Genomic DNA, 11,346 nt, shown 5'->3' with positions numbered 1-11,346 from the left:
AAAGACGCTCTTGATCGGTACTTATCGTCTTGAGCTCCCTATTTATTATCCTCACCAGTTTTATTTTCAGATCGGGACCGCTCATAGAACCCACCCAATTAGGAGCGCTTTCCACTGTTGTCTCTCCGTGGGCTGGAGAGATCTCCGGGGGAACGCGCACTTTTTTCTATTTGGCAGATATTTACACAGATGAAACATTTCACAGCATATTTTACAATATGTCTTTATAAAACCTACATAATGAAGAGCACCATACTCTTATACCATTTTATCCCATCTTTTATAAATGTATTTCTTAATATTGCTTTTATATCCTCTATCAGAAATATCCCTATTTCATGATTTTTCTTGGGTAATGATAGCTTTGTCTCCAAATAAAAATTTTATCACGCCTTCTCGAATCTGTTTGGTCTTTACTCCATATACAATGGGGTTCATTGTAGGGGGCAGTAGCAGATAGAGATTGGCTATAATAATGTGGATGTGGTGAGGGATACTGTGTCCTCCAAAGCGGTGAGTGAAAAAAGTGAAAAAAGCTGGGACATAGGTGATCACAATGGCACATATATGAGATGTACAGGTACTAAAGGCTTTGTGACGAGCATCTGCAGATGATAAACTCACCACTGCCCGCAAAATCATAGTGTATGATACAGATATACAACAGATATCAAACACACCGATTAGAAGGGCAACCATCAGGCCATAGATAGCATTGACCCTAAAATTGCCACAGGACACCTTGGCCACAGACATGTGGTCACAGTAGGTGTGCGGAATGAAATTACCCCTGCAATAAGGCAGACGCTTTGTGAGGACCGTGAAGGGGATAATGAGCATTACACTCCTCAAGAAGGTGACAAGGCCAGCCTTGGCAATCACAGAGTTGGTCAGGATGGTGGCATAGCGTAAGGGGTAGCAGATGGCCACATAACGGTCCAGGGCCATGAGCATGAGCACCCCAGACTCCATCCCAGTCAGCATGTGAACAAAAAACATCTGGGCCAGGCAAGCATGGAAGTCAATCTCCTTAAGGTCAAACCAGAATATGCACAGCATATTGGGTACAGTGGAGGTGCACAGGGTGATGTCTGTGAAGGCAAGCAGGGCCAGGAAGTAGTACATGGGTCTGTGCAGGGCCTCTTCATGATTGATGAGGTAGATGAGCCCACAGTTCCCCACAACAGCAATGATGTACATGAAGCAGAAGGGCAGGGAGATCCAAACGTGTGCAGCTTCCAAACCAGGGACCCCATTTAAAATAAAATATTTTGGTGTCAGGCTGGAACTGTTGACCTTTGACATAATGACTGGCAGTTGATGAGCATTTTACATTCTTTAGATATGTTGTTTCCTGTACAAGAAAATAAGTTGAGTGAGAACTTGGAAGGTAAGTGAAAAATATCACCCATGATTTTTTTAATTGGTAATATTGATTAAGCTTTCCTTAAATCACATTGTTTAATTTCATATTTTACTTTTTACTTTGATTTTTTGCTTACCTTGATTCTTTTTACAGAAAGCTGTTTGACTTATTATGCCTCAGTTTTCTCATTCTCAAATGTTATGCTGTCACTGTCACTGTCATCCCATTGCTCATTGATTTGCTTGAGCGAGCACCAGTAATGTCTCATGAGACTTGTTGTTACTGTTTTTGGCATATCGAATACGCCAAAGGTAGCTTGCCAGGCTCTGGCATGGGGGCGAGATACTCTCAGTATCTCGGCTCTCCAAGAGGGACAGAGGAATTGAACTAGGTCGCCCATGTGAAAGTCAAATGCCCTACCTGCTGTGTTATCGTTCCAGTCCAAATGTTATGCTAACTATGTCAAACTCAGAAAATCATCAGTATTCAATAAAATGCTTTCTATGACACATTAAAACTAGTGAATGCAAATTAAATGGAAGCAATTTTATTATTGCTATTGCTGTATTATCATTTATTATTTCCTACCTTACTATTAAGCATCTCAGGATATAAAACTTATTTTTATTAACATGAGAAATCTAATGTCTCTTTATTCCTCATGTAATTCAGGTACTAACGTGAACTCAAGCATGTTATGACTAAATTTTGTAGTGAAAGAAGTACAAGATTTTAAAAACGTGACTTACACTGGGTGACTAATAAGTTAACTTTTCTTAGAAGACTCTTAGCAGTTAGACTTTAAAAGATTAAAAAACATTTTCATATTTTAGAGAAAAAATGACCTCTAAGTCCAGTGATGGGGTCCAAGTACATCTCGACCAATTAAATCTCTGCAAGTATCCTACTAGCTGCTGGTAATTAGACATCTGCTATCGGAACATTTACAAAGAGAACTGGTATGCAAGGGATACTACCTTTAGTATTACCTCTTTCAAAGGTAGGCAAAGGGCATTAGAAGTGACAGGATCACTTAAATTAAGACCTGGATATTTTATATCAGTGAAAAAAGAAAATTTGGCTCTGCCAAAAGATAAGACTTAAAACTAAAGTTAATCACTGTGAAAAACTCTTGGGCCTCTAGCACCAACATAAAACTAAAAACAAAAATCAATCCACATTTATTAAATCATACAGTCAGTATCATTTTTCCAGCTTCAGTAAATTATTCTTTATATCATGTTTATAGTTATTTTGCATATTTCATAATTATTTCCATATTATGATATCATTATAATTTATAGGAATACATTGGCTAATCAGAAAACATCTTCTTATTCATAGAAATAAATTCTAATAGGTGTTAAATTTTTATTTAAATGTATAACAAATCCTATAGCATAGATGTGACTATACTTATTTTAAATACAAAAACTGCAAGTTAAATATGACTCAATAAACTGTGAGTTGACAAAAATATAAAGCTTGAATCAAAATTCAAATCCAAGTTTGACTTTGAGTCCATGTTTTAATGTTTTTATCTGATGACATAATTTTCTGACCCTAATCCTGAATAATACTTATAAAAATGGGCTTCATTAGTTGAAACAAGTTGTGATGACATGTAAAAATATGTTTTCTTAATAGTATCTTATGGAAGAGATAGAACAAATACTATTTCAGAAAGTTAGTTTTAAGTTAAGAGAGCTCTCTACACAGAAATACCTTACCTGTGAGGGGGAACTTCTTTAGGAGATAGATGAATTTTTATTCTTGGACTCATTCATATGATATGGCACCTGGTGAAGGAGTTGCACAGGCAGATCTATCCAGGGAAGCCCAGTCTAGGACTTTCTCTCAACATCTAGGACTTACTTAAACAATACCTAGACTTTAGTTACATTTCACTTGCTCAAAAAGGCATTCATTATGAAATTTCTAACTCTATTCATTAATGAGTATCTTCAAACTTCTGCTTTCCTCCCATAAGAACCCTCAGTTGTCTTGAATTTCCCATCCTTGATAAATTAGGAGCAGTTTTGAATTTATCTCACACCTAGAGAAACATTTCTAGTCATTTTAGTTCCTAAAAAATTGGTCATCTCTTCTAATTACTGTCAAGATGAAATACTAAACTTCCAAATCAATCACACCTTAAAGACTTGTGATTCTTATACTGAAAAGTCCGCATTTGGAAAAAAGTGCAAGTTCATGAGAATAACTTAAACTCACCTCAATCTCAGAAAAAAGTTGATTCATGAGCATGATTGTGACTTCTGAGCATCAAAGAGTTTTACAACAACCAGATTCCAGCAATAAATAGCATCTCTAAACCCTTTGAGAAACACCACATGTGTTTACACGTGACTGGGTCCTGATTCTGATGTCTCAGAGGACTCGAGTCACAGCAAAGATTCTTCTGATCTTTTGAGAAAACTATTTTAATTAGTTTATGAAACATGAATAAAATTACAACACAAAAAGTTTTAAAGTTACTTTCCCTCGAGTATGACTTTGACTTAAAATTCTAATAGCTATAGTACTTGTATTTTAATTATCTTGAATTACAAAATTGCAGTAAAAATATATATAATTGTAAAATTCCAATCTTTTAAAAAAAACACTTGCAAAATTAAATTTACCATCTCACCACTCTGAATATATTGATGATGTGTGTGCCTCATGGAATTATGTATACAGGAACACATGACAAAGAACAAGTATGTGTATATAAGAAAGAGTTACAGAAAGAGCAGATGATAAAAAAAGATACAAAAGAGAGAATAGTATATGTCAGTAAGAAGTAATAATAGGGGCTGGAGCAATAGCTCAGTGGTAGGGTGTTTGTCTTACACGTGACTGACCTGGATTCGATTTCAGCATCCTATATGGTCCCCTGAGCACAGCCAGGAGTAAGTCCCGAGTGCAAAGCCAGGAGTAAACCCTGAGCATTGCCGGGTGTGGCCCCAAGAGAAAAAAAAGTAATAATAATATTATATGACATATATGACCAATACAGCCAGGTTTGACCAATAATATCCCTTGAGCTACCCTGAGCACAACCCCCCCCCCCAACCAATTGTGCTGAGCACAACCAGATGTGGCCCCTCTCTCCAAAAAGATAGATTATAGAAACATTTATTCTATTTTCCTTTAGAGAGTTTACTGGAATTAAGCATATCTACTCTGGGAACTAGGAGCTTCAAGTCAATAATCCCATCTCTATATTCAAATAATGTTTCATACCAATTCTTATTATCTTGAAAACAAAAATAAATTATTCATACATAGTCATGTGGAGCCACAGCACAGCAGGTAAGGCATTTGCCTTGCATACAGCCAACCCGGATTCGATCCCTCCATCCCTTTGGGAGAGCCTGGCAAGCTACTGAGAGTACCCCACCCGCATGGCAGAGCCTGGTAAACTACCCGTGGTATATTCAGTATGCCAAAAACAGTAACAACTCTCACAATGGAAACTCAAGCAAATCGATGAACAAAGGTACGACAGTGCTACAGCCACTTGTGTAATATAATTCAACTGATTTAAATTTGATAAAATAATTTGAATTCAATCTCTTTGTTTGCTATTTGCCTTTAGTTTTGGACCACATACATCTGGCTCTGAGCAGAGTTTACTCCTGGTTTTGTGTTGAGGGATAACTCCTTGCAGAGCTTGTAGGAGGTGCTGGGGATTGAATCTGGGGTCAGTCACTTGCATGGAAAGCACCGACCCTCTGTACTATCTCTGCAGCTCCTCTACTGTCTTTTAAATAAAAGCAAACAAACATTTATATGAGTGTAGCTGCTGTCTTTCTAAGTAGTTGTGCTGGGATTCTTTTATCATCATTATTGGTAATGCAAATTTGTAAATAAGATAAAAACTTAAGTTAATACATCTCATTTTGTTCAATTATATATTAAGACATTGAGGTAACATTGGCTGACAAAACTGCAAATGCTTGTGTTTTAAGGGTACAAAGTTGCTGCAAATCATCACTACCAAAATGCCTATTACCCATTATCCTTTACACCCTTTCTGTTCGATCCCTGACTTATAACCTTGGGCCTGTTGACAAAGTTGACTTGTTTTCATTGACCAGTGTCTATTACCTTTATATATCAGTAAGAATGAGACAATCTGGGACTGTAAAGATAGTACAGGGATAGGTCACTTGCTTTGCACGTGGCAGACCCAGGTTTGATCCCCAACACCATATATAGTCCCTAAACCAGCCATAAGTGACTCTTAAGCACAGAACCAGGAGTAAGCTCTACTTACTATGTACTTCTGGGTGTGACCTCAAAACAAAAACAAAAGATTGAAATCATCTGACTGTTTTTGGCCTTCTAATTTACTTTACTTAACATGAACCTACTGTTCCATCATTCCATCCATATGCTACACTGAATATATTCCTATTCTACCCTGACATGAGTAATCCCTGACACATAGTCAGAACTAAGCCCTGAACACAGCTGGATGTAGCCTAAATGCCCACTCCCCTGTAAAAAATTTAGATTTTAGTAGTTTCATGATTATTTTCTATTTATTTTCTATTTTCTATTATTTTCTATTTTCTATTTATTCATGATTATTTTCTATTATTTCCTATTTCTATTTATCCGATAACATATTTAGTTTGTATCTGTTATCACTTAGATGGTTTCATGCCTGATTCTGTTTATTAGCGTTTTCTTTCTTTGTGACCCTAGTTAAGTGTTTATTAATACTGCTAGTTCTACTAAAGAACAAATTTCCTGTTTCACTGATCTCTTAATTGTTCCTTTTTGTTCTTCTGCTATAGTTTGGTAGTACAGTCATAATAGTGTTAAAGCTTATGGTACTGATGTAAAAAATTACTGCACTCCACTACCCCACACAAAGTGCCCACGATCCTTTACCACTACCCCTGTATAACTTCTAGTTCAATCTTAGTGCCCTTAATACTCCACTTTTTTTTAAATTGAATCACTGTTACAAGATTTCATGTTTGAGTTTCAGTCATACAATGGTCAAACACCCATCCCTCCACCGGTGCGCACACTTTCCACCACCAATGTCCCCAGTATTCCCTCCCATCCCAATCCTCCCCCTGTCTCTATGGCAGACAATTTCCCCCAAACTCTCTATCTACCTTGGGGCATTATGGTTTGCAATACAGATACTAAGAGGCTATCATGTTTGGTCCTTTATCTAGTTTCAGCACACATCTCCCATCCAGAATTATCCCTCATTGACTTAGTGATCCCTTCTCTATTCCAGCTGCCTTCTCACCTCAGCTCATGAGGCAGGCTTCCAACTATGGAGCAATCTTCTTGGCCCTTATCTCTACTGTCCTTGGGTGTCAGTCTCATATTATGTTATTTTATATTCCACAAATGAACTCTATCTGTTTTTAAATCAGTTTCATTAATCCAAGGCTAAGGGATTGAGAATGTTTGATATTGTCTACGCCCTTATTTTACCTATCTATATGCCACAGCTGAATAAGATTATCTGACATTTGTCCTTTCCTGACTTAGATTAATTTATACACACTAGTTCCATCCATATTGCAGAAAACTACAAGATTTAATTACTTTTTATTTTAGTTTTTGGGTCACACCTGGCAATATTCATAGGTTACTCCAAGTTTTGCACTCAGAAATCACTTCTGGTGGTTCTCATATAGGATGTATGTTCTCATATAGGGTACCATATAGGATGTCAGGGGTCACATTCAGTTTGAATGCATGCAAGGCAAGTGCCTTACTTGCTGTATTATCTATCCAGCCCAAAAAATTCATCATTGCTCACTGCTGCATAGTATTTAGTTTAAATTTCAAAGTTTCATTGATTTCTATTGTTTATGCTTTAATTTTTAAACTATTCCCTTCACTTTTCTGAATTTTATTTCCTGAGGGTTGGGGTGGGGGTGGTGGGAGGGATACTGGGAACATTGGTGGAGGAAAATGGGCACTGGTGGAGGGATATAAATGATCACTGTATGACTGAAATGCAAACATGAAAGTTCATAAGTTTGTAACTGCACCTCATGGTGATTTACTAATAAATTTTTAATTAAAAAATAAAAAATATTTTATTATTATTGAGATAATTGACCCTACAATGGTGTTAATATTTATGATGTAAACATCACTGCACCCACCCTTTACCAAAGTATTATTATTCTTTCAACACTATTCCTAGTCTTCTCTTTCACCAGCTCACTCTTCACCTCAATGCCTCCTTGTATAACTTTAGTTGTTGTCAGAATCTAATTTTTTAAATTTATTTTTATTTTTTATTTAGTCACAATGAAGTTACAAAGATATTGCCATCTTTTAATTTTAAACAAGACTTGGTTCTGTCCTCTTTCTTTTATTTTTTAAAAAGTTGTTCAGGACACAATGGCCACTCAACACCTTTATTGCAAACCACAACACCTAATCAGAGAGAGAGAACAAAAGGGAATTCCCTGCCATAGTGGCAGGGTGGGGTGGGGGGAGACGGGACTGGGGAGGGGGGGAGGGATGTTGGGTTTACTGGTGGTGGAGAATGGGCACTGGTGAAGGGATGGGTTATCGAACTTTGTATGGGGGAAACATGAGCACAAAGATGTATGGATCTGTAACTGTACCCTCACGATGACTCTCTAATTAAAAATAAACTAATAAAAATAAATAAATAAATAAATAAATAACGAGAACAAAAATAAATAAATAAATAAAAAGTTGTTCAGGGGCCGGAGCGATAGCACAGCGGGTAGGGCGTTTGCCTTGCACGCGGCCGACCCGGGTTTGATCCCTGGCATCCCATATGGTCCCCCAAGCACCGCCAGGAGTAGTTCCTGAGTGCAAAGCCAGGAGTAACCCCTGAGCATCGCTGGGTGTGACCCAAAAAGCAAAAATAAATGAATAAATAAAAATAAAATAAAAAGTTGTTCATAATAGTTTACTGCGTTCAATATTTCAACACCAATACCACTACTGTTACACCTTCCAACCACCATTGTTTTGAATTTTCCAACCACCTCCCAAGCCTGCCCCAAAGACAGATGCTGAATAATTTACTTGGTATTGCTTGTTATGAATAACCATTAAAAATTATCAAAAAAGTTTTCTTAGAGGAAAATGTGTGAAAATTGTTGTATCTCACTTGGAGCCATTAAGCTCCTGTATAAGAAATCACTAACATGTTGTTATAGGTTGAGCCTTGTATACTAATATATTCATACGTTTTTTGATCAAGATCAATTACCTTCTACTTTATACCCCATCAAATGTGTTGTACTACTCTTGGTATATCAGTGTCATAAAGTATGAGATGTCACTCCAGAAATTCTACAATTTTAAATAGAATGCTAGAGCTGAAGTTAAATATTTAGCTGAATGGTGATTTGGAAGTTCAGAGGTTTCTCTATAGAGTATTGCTCTCTTCCAAGATTTATTTGTGAGTCTCTGGATTATGGTCGTTAATGAACTTATATGGCACCCAGAGGAGGTTCATGGGCATGACTGTCAGACAGCTAGAAGAACAGGAAGATGGAGGAAGGGTGCCCATTCCTGATTTCATGTGATCCTGGAAATTTTGGTCACAAAACCTGCATATCTGGGTTTTTCAGTGATTTATTCTCATATGTGAGGGGTTTGTCCTGAGACTGTGAAGATAGGCCATGAGCATGGAAGTAATTGGGTTTTCCTGTTAATTATTTATGTATTCCAAGACTTTCTCTCTTTCTTTCTCTCCTTCCTTCTTCCTTCCTTCTTCCTTCCTTCCTTCCTTCCTTCCTTCCTTCCTTCCTTCCTTCCTTCCTTCCTTCCTTCCTTCCTTCCTTCCTTCCTTTCTTTCTTTCTTTCTTTCTTTCTTTCTTTCTTTCTTTCTTTCTTTCTTTCTTTCTTTCTTTCTTTCTTTCATGTTGTTGTGGTTGTATGGAGGTGTGATCTTCCAGTTCACTATCACTGTTCCCTCTTGTAGCAAGAAAGGAATCTGGATGAGCTTGATAGATGGTGGTGAACTTTTTTTTTCCTTCCTAGAATATGTACTTCCTTTCGGGTGTTCCTTGGTGCCTTCTGTAGAGCCTCTAGTGGAGCTTTCTGAGGATGTGATCTTTTATATTGGGCTTCTATAGTTTCTTGTGTTCACTAGTATTTTGGTGCAATTGGAATAGAATATTAGACTATCGGATATTGTATTTGAGATAGATCGGATGTAACTCATGAATTTAGGTGATGAAGATTGAAACATGACTCCAGATTGGCGGGAATGGGGATCCCCACAAGGACCCAGCCGAGGCCACGCCCACTAATGTAGAAGCCACACCCACTTCTGTGGAGGCCACGCCCCTGCCATGCTGTAAGTATGCCAGCGGTCACAGACCTGGGGGGGAGGGGTCAAGGCCGTGGCTTGGTGAAGGGAGCGTGCCTAGGCCATTCATAATTGTTTCATTTTTTATTTTATTTCCTGTTTTTCATCATGTAATGGTCCTGTCTCTTTGTATAGATCTTGATTTGAGTGTAGCTATCCCTGCTCTATTAAATTTGTTTTTCTGGAGCAGCTTTTTCCAGCCATTCCTGCCTACATGCTTTCTTAAAACTAAGTGTGTCAGGAGACTGGACTGATAGTACAGTGGGCAGGACACTTGCCTTGTATTAAACCAACAGGGTTCTATTCCTAGCACCCTTTAGGCCCCCTGAATCACTCCAGGAGTGATCCCTGAGCATAGAACCTGGAGTAAGCTAAAACACTGCTAGGTGGCCCCCCCAACATATATATATATATATATATATATATATGTATATATATATATAACAGAAAAACTAAATGTGTCACTGCAAGACAACATAGCATTTAGATCTAACTTATGCTTTCGTGTATCTATTAGTTGCTCCACAACTTTTGATTTGAGAGTGTAATTCATTCATTCCTGAGGCAATTTTCTGTTCCTTTAAGGATCCAGTTTTTATTTCACAATAAAAAGTCAAGAAATAAAAGTAAATTAACAAAATGTAGTACAGAACTGTGTTGCTTCAGTATCATAAAGACCCTTGAGGACTGCCAGGGCGAGCCACAGGACCTGAGCAACACCGCTTCCTCAGACCCAGTAGTAGCCTCTGGACATCCTGAGCACTACTTGTGAGATTTTCTTCAAAATAAAATAAAACAGGTATAAAAGTACATGAAAACATCTGATTTTATGTATTTATTAACTTTTCAAATAAACTCTGAACCAACTAAGTTAGAAATATGTCATATAATATTATTATTCCTTTTTTTTTTTTTGCTTTTTAGGTCAACTCGGCAATGCTCAGGGATTATTTCTGGCTCTGCACTCAGGAATTACTCCTGGAAGTGCTTGGGGACCATATGGGATGCCAGGGATCAAACCCAGGTCAGCTGCATATGAGGCAAACACCCCACCTGCCGTACTATTGCTCCGGCTCCTGTTTAGTAGACTATTCATTGGAATCAAAACTAAACAGCAAATTCTAGAATTGAGGACAGAATAATATCCTTAACAAAACAAAGATGTTCAGGTTTAACATAAATGTGGAATAAAAAGGAATATAAGGTAAGAACAGAAATTCTGAGGCAGTGATATGTGCTTCCATATAACATATAGGACAGTTTGTTTATGTGTACTCATCCATAATCTGTGATTTTTCTTGACTATCCAAATTTGATTCATTCTGTCTTCTCTTTCACAGTTTGTAGGCAAAAGTGCTTTAATAATTAAAATTTTATTTGATATGTGATAACCTAACTATTCCATTCTGCTATCCACTTATGACATCTAAAAAGCTAAAACATGTGGTAAATACAATAATTTCTATACATATGAGGTCTCAGATTAAAGATTCTCTATTTAATTTCATAGAAGAATATTTACATTTAGTCTCTTCTACCTTATGGCTATTGAATTTTCTTTTTGTTCATTCATGTTTTTCTTTTTATTCAAGCTAAATGCATACTTTTGTATCATAGTAATGTATCTATA

The 11,346-nt window shown here is 37.1% G+C and overlaps 1 protein-coding gene across 1 annotated transcript; it reads right to left on the bottom strand.

Moving 5' to 3' along the window:
* Positions 1-336: 336 nt before the first annotated feature.
* On the bottom strand, positions 337-1,305 carry LOC101548805 (olfactory receptor 52N2). Its single transcript, XM_004621242.3, has one exon. The coding sequence runs from the start codon at positions 1,303-1,305 to the stop codon at positions 337-339; it is 969 nt and encodes a 322-aa protein (XP_004621299.2).
* Between the last annotated feature and the right edge of the window lie 10,041 nt (positions 1,306-11,346).

Source organism: Sorex araneus, chromosome 6 (genome assembly GCF_027595985.1).
Source record: "Sorex araneus isolate mSorAra2 chromosome 6, mSorAra2.pri, whole genome shotgun sequence".
NCBI classification, from domain to species: Eukaryota; Metazoa; Chordata; class Mammalia; order Eulipotyphla; family Soricidae; genus Sorex; species Sorex araneus.
Note: the sequence above shows the minus strand (reverse complement) of the source record. Positions and strands in the feature narration are given on the sequence as shown.